Source organism: Dermacentor variabilis, chromosome 1 (assembly GCF_050947875.1).
Source record: "Dermacentor variabilis isolate Ectoservices chromosome 1, ASM5094787v1, whole genome shotgun sequence".
Taxonomy (NCBI): Eukaryota; Metazoa; Arthropoda; class Arachnida; order Ixodida; family Ixodidae; genus Dermacentor; species Dermacentor variabilis.
This window is the reverse complement of record NC_134568.1, coordinates 253192076-253205284: the sequence shown is the minus strand read 5'-3', so window position 1 is coordinate 253205284 and position 13209 is coordinate 253192076. Positions and strand designations below refer to the sequence as shown.

Genomic DNA, 13209 nt, shown 5'->3' with positions numbered 1-13209 from the left:
CCTTGTTGCTTGTACAGTTCCAAATGTTTCTCATAGTGTGTCCCATTGGGAAATATTTGAGGGGAAATGTTGCTCAATCGTGTTGGGTCGTTGAGCAAAATAGGGGCGGAAGGAAACAATGTGGACTGGACAGATGCTCAATCGGTAATCCAGGGGCTTCCAGAGGCACTGTTAGGAATCTACAATTATCTACTGGTCTTAATGGGACCTTAAATGACAGCTGGTTTTGATGATACTTTTTTTGTATGCCAATTGGTCTCAATTTGAAGTCACGCAGATGAGCGATGCCATGAAACAACATAGTTATAAAAATATTACCACAACTTAAAAACAAGTCTTGAATTCGTTGTTGTAGTTTGGCATGATCAACTGAGAGCAGCATTTAGCTCTTTTGGGTTATGTCAGAGATAAACCTTTTTTTGAAAAACTAGTGTTCCTATGTGGGCCAGAATTTGCTGCATATATATTGCGAGTCAGATTGCATTTAGAGGAATGAGGGGTGCCTCAGTGAAGTAATCAATTTTCTGTTCCAATTTAGTACACATGCAATGCATTCGTGTGTGTTCATGCAATGATCGAACAGGGTAATTATAAGAGTGCTTGGAAGAAGTTTGAACTTGCTTGAAATTAGATTCAGTCATACAAATGCTTAGCATGTTATTGCCAAACTATTTTATTTACTGCCAAAAAAACATGACAACTGACGGATGTAGTTTGCAAAAGAACACTGTGACATATCAGCACAGCCTGGTTCATTTCTGAACTTGCCCAGGTGAGAAAAAGGATAAAGAAAGAACAGACACATGCACATACAGTCAATCCCGGATATATCGTACTGAAAGGATGTTACGAAACAGTTGGGTATACTGATAATTCGAAATATAGCTCTTTGAAGCTCATCTCAAAACTAAGCATGCCTTGGGCAACTGCCCGAGACCATGAAAAATGGGTATTTACCTATTTGTATCAGCAAATGCCATGTTGAATGAACAAAAGTTTTCTAATTTTACATCAAAGTTGTTAAAGGGAGTTTTGCAATGGTTTTTATGCAGTGATGGTGAAAGCTGTTCGTGAAGTCCGGTGTGTGACGGTATCAAAGGTCAATGAAACAGCAGCAATGCAGCCTCTGTCGCAGTTCAGAATTTCCTTCAAAATGTTTATCAATGATTATAAAATAAAAGCTACATTGCATATACCTCACTCAAATAGGGAACTTCATTGCACAGCTTATTTTAGCCAGTAATCCTAACTAAATTTTTAGCCAGTAATTTTTGTTCCTCAGAGTAGGTTTCACCCGCTCCACGTAGGGACGTCAGCTAGGAGGGATCCAAATCGACAAGCATTTTGCAGATTTCGTTTCTGGGCCTTTTGGCTAAGGTAAGTTTTATTAGCAGTATGTCTTAACTGTCCCCTTCAGTAGACAAATCAGCATGCTCTGAGGCCTTTGTGAGAATGCTAGATTTTGTAGCCTTAGAATAAACTGTTTCACTTCTTTTGGCCATTGTCCATGGGACTGCTTCGTGTGGCTTCTAGTTGTTGCTGGTGCTTTTTGCCTATGGCACAAATGCTGTGATGCAGTTTCCACAGGCAGTTGTCGCCACGCTCTTTGAAATCCTAGAATGGCTGCATTCCGAGCTTCTATCTGTTCTTTTGGAGGAGCTCTTCTTCCTCAGTGTAAAGGAATTCCTCTGGCGATGGACCGGTCCTTCTGTTCGTCTCTGATGGGCACGTGAAACTTGTTTTTCAGCTTGCCTGGTTTTGGTAGGTGGATGCACTCGTTCTTATTGGTAGCAATGACATTTATATACTTTAAATGTACATATTCATGCCTCATTCCCATGTTTGTAACTAGAGCATCAGTGTACATATGTATACCAATCTGTTGCATATCCATTCTACATGTGTACACATCTGTGACACCATTCGTACATGCTGTTACATCAATGTCATTGTCTATGTAAGTCTATGTGTCAGGCTTGCGGGTTACTGTTTTGTGATTCTTGTGGAACTACAGTGCATTGGACAAGCATTTTCCAGGCTGTGTACAAAATATAGGGTGCATTGCTGTTAATCGATTTTGATCATCTATGAAGCAATAAAATACTTCTAAATAGTATCTGTTTTATGAGTATGTTCATGCCATACCGTTCTTTTTTTAAGTATGCGAAGTTTGACCAGGGTGTCAGTGAGAATGTGCAACCGGACGCCGGCTTCGGTAGAGCCGGTATACAGGAGCTTGTGTCAGATATAAGAAACAGTATAAAAGTACTAAGCTACAATGTAGTGAAGTGTTTACAAAGTATTGGTTAGATTTCAGGCAATAGCAAAAGAGACCTCCGACTTCCAAAAGGTGTGAAAACTTCTTTATACAGCTTTGCTGTCTTTTACTTACGAGTCGCTCGAATTGAAATGCATCTGCAAAGGTTATTTTTGCACACACATGTCGCAACTCATGCTGCAGGGTGGTTTTTGATATACCTTCTGTTGCAATGTTACCGTAAACAGCCTGCATTGCCAGGCTGCAGGACTGGTGCACCTTGCGCGCATTAATATACACTTGAACCTTGTTATAACAAAACGGGATACAACAAAGTAAATTCCCCTTGAAATCCCCATAGAGATCCATGTATTTAAAACCTTGTTTTAACGAAGTGAAATTGTGCTGCCAATGGATATAACGAACTAGATTCATTTCTAAAACAAAAAAAATACCCGACCATTGAGCATTGAGTACATCGCTTTCTGCAGGGTTTTGCACTCATTCGCCGCGGCAGTTCAAAACTTCCACGTCCCCGCAACAAATATGTCATCGAGCAACATTGGTCTTTCTCACCACCACGCGTAGCTGCCTGCCAGCGCAGAAGGAGCATGAGCTATCGCACTTTTCCACTGACCTCTCTCTCTTGCGCGTGCCTGACTGTGCGAGCCGTGCAGCTACACAGCGCGGTGCAAAAGATTAGCACATTTACTTCTAATGCGTAGCACGGTCACACGCAAGCCTGCTCAGGTGATGCCATGCCGCGCGGCTATGCGCGGCTACACATTGGGGTGCCAAAAGATTCGTGCATACACTTCTCCCTCTCCCTGCGGCATGCCGAGCGGGCTGGTAGCCAGTTGGGTGCGGCTTCCGAGATCGCATTGGATCGGTGGAATCTCGGAGGCCACAAGCCACGAGAGAGAGGGGTGCAGTGCAGCATTCGTTATATTGAATGTGCCGGTGAATGCGAGTTTATACAGGCATAGCACGGTGGCATACTTTTGCATGGGATATCCAAGGGCATGTTAAGACTTTGATATAGACAATCATTCAATATGTCCATGCTTGATATATCCGGGATCAACTGCACAAGCACATACATAACATGGTTAGAGTGTTATATTTATATACAGGATATACAAGTTGCACTTATAACAATACTAACATTGTACGAAAATATTTACATATGACAACCTTTTTACAAAATATACACAGCATTTATAATGATATATATACACAGGCACATTCTAGCATTTACTTGAACGCATTTTAAATGTTTCAGCAAGGTCCACAAGCCACCTGTTGTCTATGTAGTCCAACAAACAGCAGGGAAAAATGGAACTGCAGGTGGTGTCAATTGGAAAGAGAGACAGAATTAAGCCCCACAGTTATTGCACAGCTGCTTCCTGTGGTTTGTCACTGAGCCGTTGGCACCTCTGAGACATCACCAAGATGGAGCGTAATCCGCTTCCAGAAGGAACATGTCACAACACTTGGCCCGCACTCAAAACAGCACGAAGTAATGCTGTGCCAATCATTCTAACTTGTTAATGTATCAACCAATGCATAAAAGATCAACATACAGCTTTCTTTACATCTCATTCAGATGCGAACATTTTTTGAATTGCATGGTAAAAACTTGCGATCCAACTCGGACCCAATAGCAGACGAGATACAGGTGTATCAAGTACTGTTGTTCCATATGCTGGTGCTGATTGGAACACAGACAAGATGTTTGTGTGCTGCCTTTAATACTGAATTCTGCAGTACTTTTCAAGATCGCCGTGTCTGAGCAATGACTTCAGTACCAGTCAAGAGAATGGACCAGCAATTTAGCAGCAATCTGCACACCACTGGAATAAATATACAGTTTTTGCCTGTTATATAGGGTTATGTTGCCAGCACTTCTCAAAGACCCCAAGCAAGTAATTTACAAAAACAGATTTCAGTATGTAGCATAGTCATTGAACCGTATAAGTATTGGGTATGAATGTAAATCATGTGATCAATTAAAAAGGCCTTACTCAAACTGAATGAAAAATGAAACTGTTACATGCTCACAGCTTGGCAGACAAAACAGGCACATACTGCACAGCTTGAGTAGGGTTGTATAACTATTAGATATTTAGAATATGAATACTTAACTTCAAATACAAATTGAATAAAGAAATGCATTTACCACAACTTTTTTATTTAGCACACTGAGATGTCAATTATTTGAGAATGAATATAAACTAGTGTCCAATTACGGTTAATATTTGTTAATTTGACAATCGCTAATTCAGATTTACTTACCGCCTCACCACCAACCTGTCTACTATACTATGGAATCAAACATGATTTTCTTTACCTCCAAGATATTTGGCCCAGGAATGCAGAAGAAATTACAAGGAACAAGCGAAGTAAAGGTGGAGACAAAAAATAATGAGGTGCGCTTGGTTGTGAAAAGCATGCTTCTTCAGATGACGATGCACTTGCATGCTGCTGCATTCACTGCATTGTGAAAGTGCCAAGGCCATCACCTCTTTACCGGTTTTCCCGACAGTTTCCGGAAAAAGTCAGATATTTGATTCCCCGTTTTGCATGCTCTGCTCTTGGAGAAGTTCCTTGTCAGGGGTTTTGTAGACTGCAGCTAAAGGCGTCTACGCCACTATAGGCCACCTCACCTCTAGCCCACGTGTGGCAGGGAGACAGGGCTGACAGCTGCCTGGTTCATTGGCAGTGTTGTCTGCTATCAAAACCTGTTGTGTAAATGTGCATTTAATGTAATATTACCTTTCTAATTGCAAGCATTTCCATTATACAAATTGGCCTGTGGAGAGCTCACTCTAAAAGTGCAATATGCCATGAAACAAGTGTGAGAAGCAGTATGAAATTGGGCAAATGGTCCTAAAACTGACATAAACAAACAATGCCTGCTGCTGCACGGTTGCCAATAACAAATTATGGCTCAAGCCACCATGCTGCTGTGCGGATGAGCCTTGCAAAGAAAATCTAATTAAAAAGTAGTGCTTGAGAATGTACTCTCGAATTTTTATTTGGTTCTCAATATTGTGTCGAATGCATTAAAGCTATAGAATCCACAGGTTTTCACTGAATATGAATATTAAAAGTATATTTGATTCATATTGAAAAATTTACACTAGCAAATACCTAGCCTTAGGTTAATGGCTGTTTAAGTTCCCATAAATTTAATGGAGGTTTAAATAATGCAAGTTTTAAGTTCACCCATAAATATTGTTACCACACGACACCCCTATGCATCGCTCTTTTTATTAAGTGATTTTAATTTCCCGTCAACTTCGTGGACTGCCATACTTCCGGCATTAATCTTTCCCTCTACTCAATACATCGAATTTTTTGACCTGTGCTCTTTATTTTCGTTATCCCAACTAATTCGTAGGCCAACAAGAATCACATGTGGAAGCGCAAATACCCTCAATCTAGTGCTGACTACCAACCCCAAACTCGTCTTTAAGTATCTTACTTACCAGGACTTAGCAATCACTTGCTCTTCTCATTTAAAGTTAGCATCCCTGTCACAAAAACAATCAGCAAAACTAAACTAATACATGACTACCGCAACGCAAACTTTGAAATTATTAACATCAAGCTTTCCTGCTTTCTTGGCCCTTTCCTATATAACTTCAATGAAAGAACGGTTGAAAATAACTGGAACGCCTTCAAGAACAAAGTGCATGAGATGATGACAAAATACATTCTCTTGAGTAGTCTTCGTTCTAACCCAAAAGCACCATGGTACGTCCGCCTTAAACGACTATCTCATCATAAAAAATGTTTCTTCAGGGCAGCTAAACGCTTTCCCTCCGAACAGCGTCGGGCTTTCTATAAGCTCGCTTACAGTGCTTACATCGACGAATTAAAACATGCAAAAAGTAATTACCGTCAATACACATTGCCCTCAATGCTTAATAACGATCCTAAAAAGTTTTGGCGCGTTATTAATCCTCCCAAATATAACTCCATTCAGCTAGTCGATCCCAGTGGCTCTCCTATACCAAATGTCGATTGCCCATCTGCACTCAAGTGTTTTCGGTAAAAATTTTGTAACCTCTTCTAGTAATTTGCCTCATTGTGAGGCCAACTATGAGTATCTGCCAATGAATACCATTATAATTGACCCACATGGCATTGCCAAAATAACTGAATATCTGAAAGTGTCATCAAGTCCCCGCTCTGACCTTATTACTGTTAAGTTCCTAAGGAGCACTGTTTTGCATTCGTCTATTATTCTGGCTAATATTTTTCAGCAGTCACTGGACACCCACACAATCCTTGCTGATTGGAAGGTCAGGAAGGTGGTGCCCATCCATAAATCCGGTAAAAAGGACTCGCCTAACTATTATTTACCCATATCACTAATAAACCTACCACGTAAAATCGTCGAACACATCTTGTACTCACATTTAGTAACTTTCCTTGAATCAAATTTTTTTTCCACCTTGTCAAGAAGGTTTCAGGAAGACTTCTTTGTGCAACACTCAGTTACTCTGTTTCACCCATAAACTTAATCTCATTCTAGACTGCGGCTCATCTGCAGGCTGCCTTTCCCTCGATTTCTCGAAAGCATTCGATAAAGTCTGCCATACATCACTTCTCTTTAACCCTTTGAGGGTCAATGACGTAAATATACGGTGCCGCGAATAAGTCCAAAAATGGTCGGTGCCATATATTTACAGTGCCGTCTGTACAATTAAAAAGCGTGCCAATTTCCCAATTTTTTCTTTTCTGTCATGTGCTGCCACTATGTGGGAATACAGGGAATTTTTTTCCCGCACCTTCCTCTCTCAGTTTTCATTGCATAGTTTGTTTTAGAGCTAGTTTGCTCTCGCGCATCTATACACTACTGCTCGCGCATTGGGGCGCGAGCGGGTGGGCGGCGGTTTGGGTTTCTTGCGCCTGCAAAACTGATGGCTATTTTGTTACTAATTGCTCAAAAGGCAACCGCTTGTTTCGCTCGCGTTTAGTGCTCACAGGGGTGTGCATAGGAAGGATGCCACCGAGCATGCGTTTCTGTTGTTTTTTTGCTTTTTTTGACACTCGTGAAAACTAATTGCCTCTGGCTGGCGATAAGTTAGCAGAAGTTTGTCACACGTTTTGCTTTTTTGACGGGCACACAACCACACAGTTTTCTTGAGTGCGTGCACCTAAGCAGTTCGATTACGCTATGAATGTACACATTAGTGTTAAGAGCAGGAACATTTGAGTCTTGCGAAATATTCTCGTACAAATTTTCAAAGCCTTGAACTATGTATATAACGATGCATCAAATTTTTTATTCTCATAAGTTTATTTACTTTTTTATTGTTGTTATTCATCAATTAAGAGTACTTACCGTATTTACACGATTGTAAGTCGACCACTTCTTTTTAAAATTTGAAAATCTGAAGTGGGGGGGGGGGGAGGGTAAACTTACAATCGAAACCAAAACATGGCACCGCCAAAAAAGCGAGACCAATGGGAGCTACAACGTAGTTACAATTTTATGTTTGCTCTATGGCCCTATCTGTAGCTTTTCGCTATTCCGCGTGTTTGTTCGCTTTCAGTAAGGATTTTTCAACATTTATGACAGTTTACAGTGCACGCAACACTTATGGGGGGGGTCGATAGTTGATGGAAGCGCCGCTGTTCCAATTCGCGGGGGCACCCTCAGAACGGCGGCGCTTGCGGAAGTAGACACCGCTCTCGGGTTTCTCTTTCCCAGTTGCGGTTAGCTTTGTTTGACGCGTTCCACTTGACTGCCGGCTACGTGCTACTTCTATGCTTCCTCAGTCAGTGGGGGGGAAACTTCCCGGTTTCGGTGGCAGAGGTAATTGGCGCCATCTCTGTATTGGGCGAACCCGAAAATCCGTTTCACTTGCATGGCCTCGTAGATCGTCGCGCGCACGCGCGCCGATCCAGGTCGCCGGCCCGGCGCCAGCTCCGCTGCATGACGTTTCATGTTTCGTTATCTGCTGTTATCGCGAAGCTTGCGCTCCTGTGCGTTCACCGGCGTGGGTAGTTTCGTCAGTTTCGTGGCCCTCGGTAGCTGTGTGCTTGTGCTCCGCGATGTTTCACCCGTTTCACGATTCGTACCACTCGTGCATCGTGCAGTGGTACACAAATATCTCAAAAACAAGCCCTGCAGGGTTGTTCCGGGTGCCCAAAGACAACAGGTGAGCGCTCAGACCCAAGGATATCAGAAGGCGCATGTACACTCGCCCACAAAATATTGCAGGGTGCGCAAGCGCGTGGAGAAGCGGCCCTCCTCCCCTTCTAGCGGTGAACCCCTAGTGTCGAGACCGACGCCTGCACACATGCGCGTCCCTCGAAGACTGCAAGCGTACATGTTTCCGCGCTTCCTCCTTGCGCGCCGGCGACATCTGAATGTTGTCGCGATGTGCTCCTTTATAGAACGCATTCTATGCCACGCTCTTCTGCCGGAGAACGCCCCGTTCGTAAAAACAAAGAAACAACCATGATTGGCCACGAAAAGGTGCAGCCCAGAAAAAAAAAAATGACTTGTTGCGTTCGCCACCGGGCCGGCCCTATGCGTCAGCGCTCGTGACTCGACAAAAAGCGGCCGCAGTGGCGCGCCCGCAACCTCACGCTTCTAAACACGCTTCACACAGTTTCGCCCGTCGAAGCCATCACAGGGCCACAGCATCGCTACAGCGCATATCGCAAAAGGGCTACCTCGCGGCTACATTCGAATATCGCAGGCGCGCAAGGAGGAAGCGCGGAAACATGCACGCTTGTAGACTCGGAGGGACGCGCATGCGTGCAGGCGTCTGTCTCGACACCGGGGGTTCCCCGCCAGAAGGGGAGGAGAGTCGCTTCCTGCAATATTTTGTGGGCGAGTGTACAGTCAACAGCAAAAGTTTGCGGGATGTGCGAGCGCGTGGCAAAGCGACCCTCCTCCCCTTCTAGCGGTGAACCCCTGGTGTCGAGACCGACGCCTGCACGCATGCGCGTCCCTCAGATACTGCAAGCGTGCATGTTTCCGCGCCTCCTCCTTGCGCGCCGGCGATATCCGAATGTAGTCGCGAGGTAGCCCACTTGCGATATGCGCCGTGGCGGCTTCGACGGGCAAAACTTCGTTTAGTATACAACGGAAATCAATTGTCCATTTTTGTCTTGCCGGTCTCCTTCTATACAGCGCGTCTTCTGCCACACTCTTCTGCGGTAGTACGCGCCGTTCGTAAAAAGAAATAAACAACGAAAATTGGCCACGAGAAGGTGCAGCCCAGAAAAAGAAAAATTACTTGTTGCGTTCGCCACCGGGCCGGCCTTATGCGTCAGCGCGCGTGACCCGACACAAAGCGGCCGCAAGTTCATGCTTCTAAACACGTTTCACACAGTTTCGCCCGTCGAAGCCGCCACAGCGCATATCGCAACGGCTACCTCGCGGCTACATTCGTATATCGCCGGCGCGCAAGGAGGGAAGCGCATGCGTGTAGGCGTCGGTCTCGACACCAGGCGTCACCGCTAGAAGGGGAGGAGGGTCGCTTTGCCACGCGCTCGCACATCCCGCAAACTTTTGCTGTTGACTGTACATACACGAACACAACCCTGCCCATGTGCGTGCTCCATGAGGCTCCGGACGTCGTTGCGCCTTGATAGTGCTACACTTGCCTCTTCCCGGTAGAGAAAGCTGACAAATAGATGTTCCTCCTCATTATCACCTGGTCTATGACTTGTGTTTTTGTGTGCCAAGTTTCATTCTGGAACTTCAGTAACTTGCCCAGCTTTCCATAGCGCCCTCAGTGCTTTTTCTGTGTCACGTTTAATTTACAAACGTACTAACAGCTGAAAAATTACTGTTCGTGTTTGTCTACTACCTCACAACCGCCGATGGGAAAACCGCGCGAACAACCTTCACGTGTAGGCATGATACGTTTTTTTTTCTTCTGGAAAGCATGAGCATTGCAAGTGTCCTACATGCAGATTTTTGCAGTTCGTGTTTATTATACAAAGGAGAGTGCCCAGTAGGTACCGACTTAGCGCCTTAAGTGACGTAATTTTATTGCTAAGCATTACCTTCGGGTCGAAGGAAAAGCCTTGTTGTTGGCTTATATTACCTGGTCTTTGAGGAATAAGCCTTTCTGCGAATGTTTTATATGTGCTGCTGCAAAAGCCGACTACCTCCTGTTCCCCTTGCCACCGTTACTCAAGTTGTGGCCAAGTGCAAAATAATGTGACAATAGAGAGTTTTAGAATAGGGGCCCCAAACGTTTTGGTGCCCCAAAGAAATAGCGTCGAAGCCACTGCGCATGCGCAAGACGCAAACTCCGTTTGGGTTTTGCGTTGGGAACGCTATTTCACCGATTTAGCGGGAGCCCAAATAGCGGCCCCAAAAGCTTTGCGTCGGAAAAAATGGCGGCACCCATCGAAGCGACGGCTCTAACCTAGCACAAAACTGGGTTCGATTCGCGGTAACGCGTGAAGTTCGCAAGCTAGGAGAAGTGAGTGCGGTTATCGCTTTCTCTCAACTAGCGTGTGTTATGAAGATTGACTCATTAGACGCCGCTGATTTTGAATTCGATTGTGGATTTTATGGCTCGTAGGCCTAACACAGCTAAGCTTGGCTTGTGAAGGCTAGTAAAGTTGGTTTGCTCAAAACTAAGCGCAACTAATTGTTTGCTGCTTACGGAGAATAACCTCTAAATTGTAATTAAACGCGAATACACGCAAGTAAAAATTATTATTCCTATCATAAAATGGTATATTTTATTTAATTATATCTAATAGTTTTTCTTTAACGCCGTAGTGGCACTGTCAGCGCAAGACGCTATCCGTAAACGTCAAACCCTATTCTAAAACTCTTCACTCCTACGTGCCCCAACGCTAACACCCGCAAAGCTCTTTGGGGCCCCAAACTATTGGGGCCCCTATTCTAAAACTCCCTAATGTGTATTTCAGTTTTTAGTACAATGTTATTTTTGTTCTGCCGTCTTTTTCAATTTGTTCAGCAGTAATGAACATGTCACGCATTTCATATAATTTCGTGCAGATTTAGAAGCTCTTTTTTTTGTATGGCTCTCAATCAAACAATGTTAGCATTTTATTCTATTTTTTAGGTATTTTGAGTGTCATTGTTTCTGCCATTACCAGTGAGTTTTCACTTTTTATAGTTGTCATGACTATGTCATACACGTCGTCCAATTTTGTGCAATATCTTAGTGCATATATCAGAAGATCGTCTACATTTCAGTCTTGAGGGCATTGTATAAAAACGTTGTTTTTTTTATGTGTTTGTACATAAACGGCCTTCGCGTTTTCTAGCGCTTTCTTTTGTTATTCCACCGTCTGTGAACTTTTGTGTTTAGTACTCTTGTATATGTCATGCACCTTTCACTTTACCTTATTTTTTGAGCGTGTATCACACCACGTTAGAAGAAAAATCTGTTTTCGGAAACGAAGTCAATAAAGCGAGACTAAACTTCTGTTGTGTTGGAAGTGGAATTTTTTTTTATGTCCCGGCACATGCTGGTATAATATAAGTATGGGCAAGACTGCGTGCGTGCCAACGCATAACCACGCGCCAGCTCGCAAGCAATGCCAATGCGCTGCATAGCGCGCGCATTGCTTGCGAGCTGGCGCGTGGAGCGCCGTAGCACGCGCTACGGCGCTCCACTAGAATACGGCGCTAGGGAGTTTTAGAATAGGGGCCCCAATAGCTTGGGGCCCCAAAGAGCTTTGCGGGTGTTAGCGTTGGGGCACGTAGGGGTGAAGAGTTTAGAATAGTGTTTGACGTTTGCGGATAGCGTCTTGCGCTGACAGCGCCACTACGGCGTCAAAGAAAAACTATTAGAAATAATTAAATAAAATATACCATTTTATGATAGGAATAATAATTTTTACTTGCGTGTATTCGCGTTTAAGTACAATTTAGAGGTTATTCTCTGTAAGCAGCAAACGATTAGTTGCGCTTAGTTTTGAGCAAACCAACTTTACTAGCCTTCACCAGCCAAACTTAGCCCTACGAGCCATAAAATCCACAATCGAATTCAAAATCAGCGGCGTCTAATGAGTCAATTTTCATAACACACGCTAGTTGTGAGAAAGCGATAACCGCACTCACTTCTCCTAGCTTGCGAACTTAACGCGTTCCCGCGAATCGAACCGTTTTGTGCTAGGTTAGGTTGCGGGGCCCCTATTCTAAAACTCTAATAATAAAAAAAAAAGGTAAGCGGCGCGCGCAGCATGTGAGAAAGGGTGAAAGTGAGCGGAGCGGGTCGGCGTAATAAAAACAAAACGAAAAGAAAAACGTTTGGGAGAGGAGGCGCAGCACGGCTGCTATTCCTGTTGCCATGACAACGTAAACAATCGCGTGCGCCGCCATTTCGCTTTTGCGTCGTCAATTGGTTAGGGCCGTAACTGACGGGGACCTTGGCGCTAGCGTCGAAAAAGCGTCTGCTCGCAAACAGCCAATGGCAGCCATGCGAAGATTCACCTCCCTGCCTCAGTCGTCATGAGTGCTCCAGGCCCACTAATCACTCGGCATTCGTTCACAGCAGCGTGCAAGAGGGCTGCCATCCTTTACGCCGAAGAAACAAATCACTGCGCAGCAGGCCGCAAGTTCGATGTTTCTGAACGGGTGGTGCGAGAGTGGCGACTACAGCGAAGCGAAATTTTCACCTGTGACGGCAAGTGAAACATTTCCCACGTGCCGAAGTCTGGACGCTTTCCGGAGCTGTAGGCTAGGCTTGCGGTTTACGTCGCTGAAATGCGTGATCGGTCCCTGCCAGTGAAGTGCGACATGGTCATGAAACAAGCCCGGACCTTCGCCTTTTAAGGACCTGTTCCGCCGTGAGTACAACGAGTGGCTGGCGGCAGAAGACCGCGAAATTACGCCAACCGGACCTGTCAAAAGAGCCTCCCTGACGGCTGCGTGTGGTTGGTGCGGTCGTTTGCAAAATGTGAAATTTCGCTGGATGACGACGCGCTGT

General features: G+C 44.5%; 1 protein-coding gene across 1 annotated transcript in view; it reads right to left on the bottom strand.

Moving 5' to 3' along the window:
* Positions 1-649: 649 nt before the first annotated feature.
* LOC142561113 (uncharacterized) overlaps positions 650-13209 on the bottom strand; it is a 159574-nt gene continuing 147014 nt past the window's right edge. The window contains exon 21 of the mRNA XM_075673424.1: positions 650-4110. Coding sequence (XP_075529539.1) covers positions 4031-4110 — 80 coding nt within the window. The 3' untranslated portion in view covers positions 650-4030. The remainder of the gene's footprint in view (positions 4111-13209) is intronic.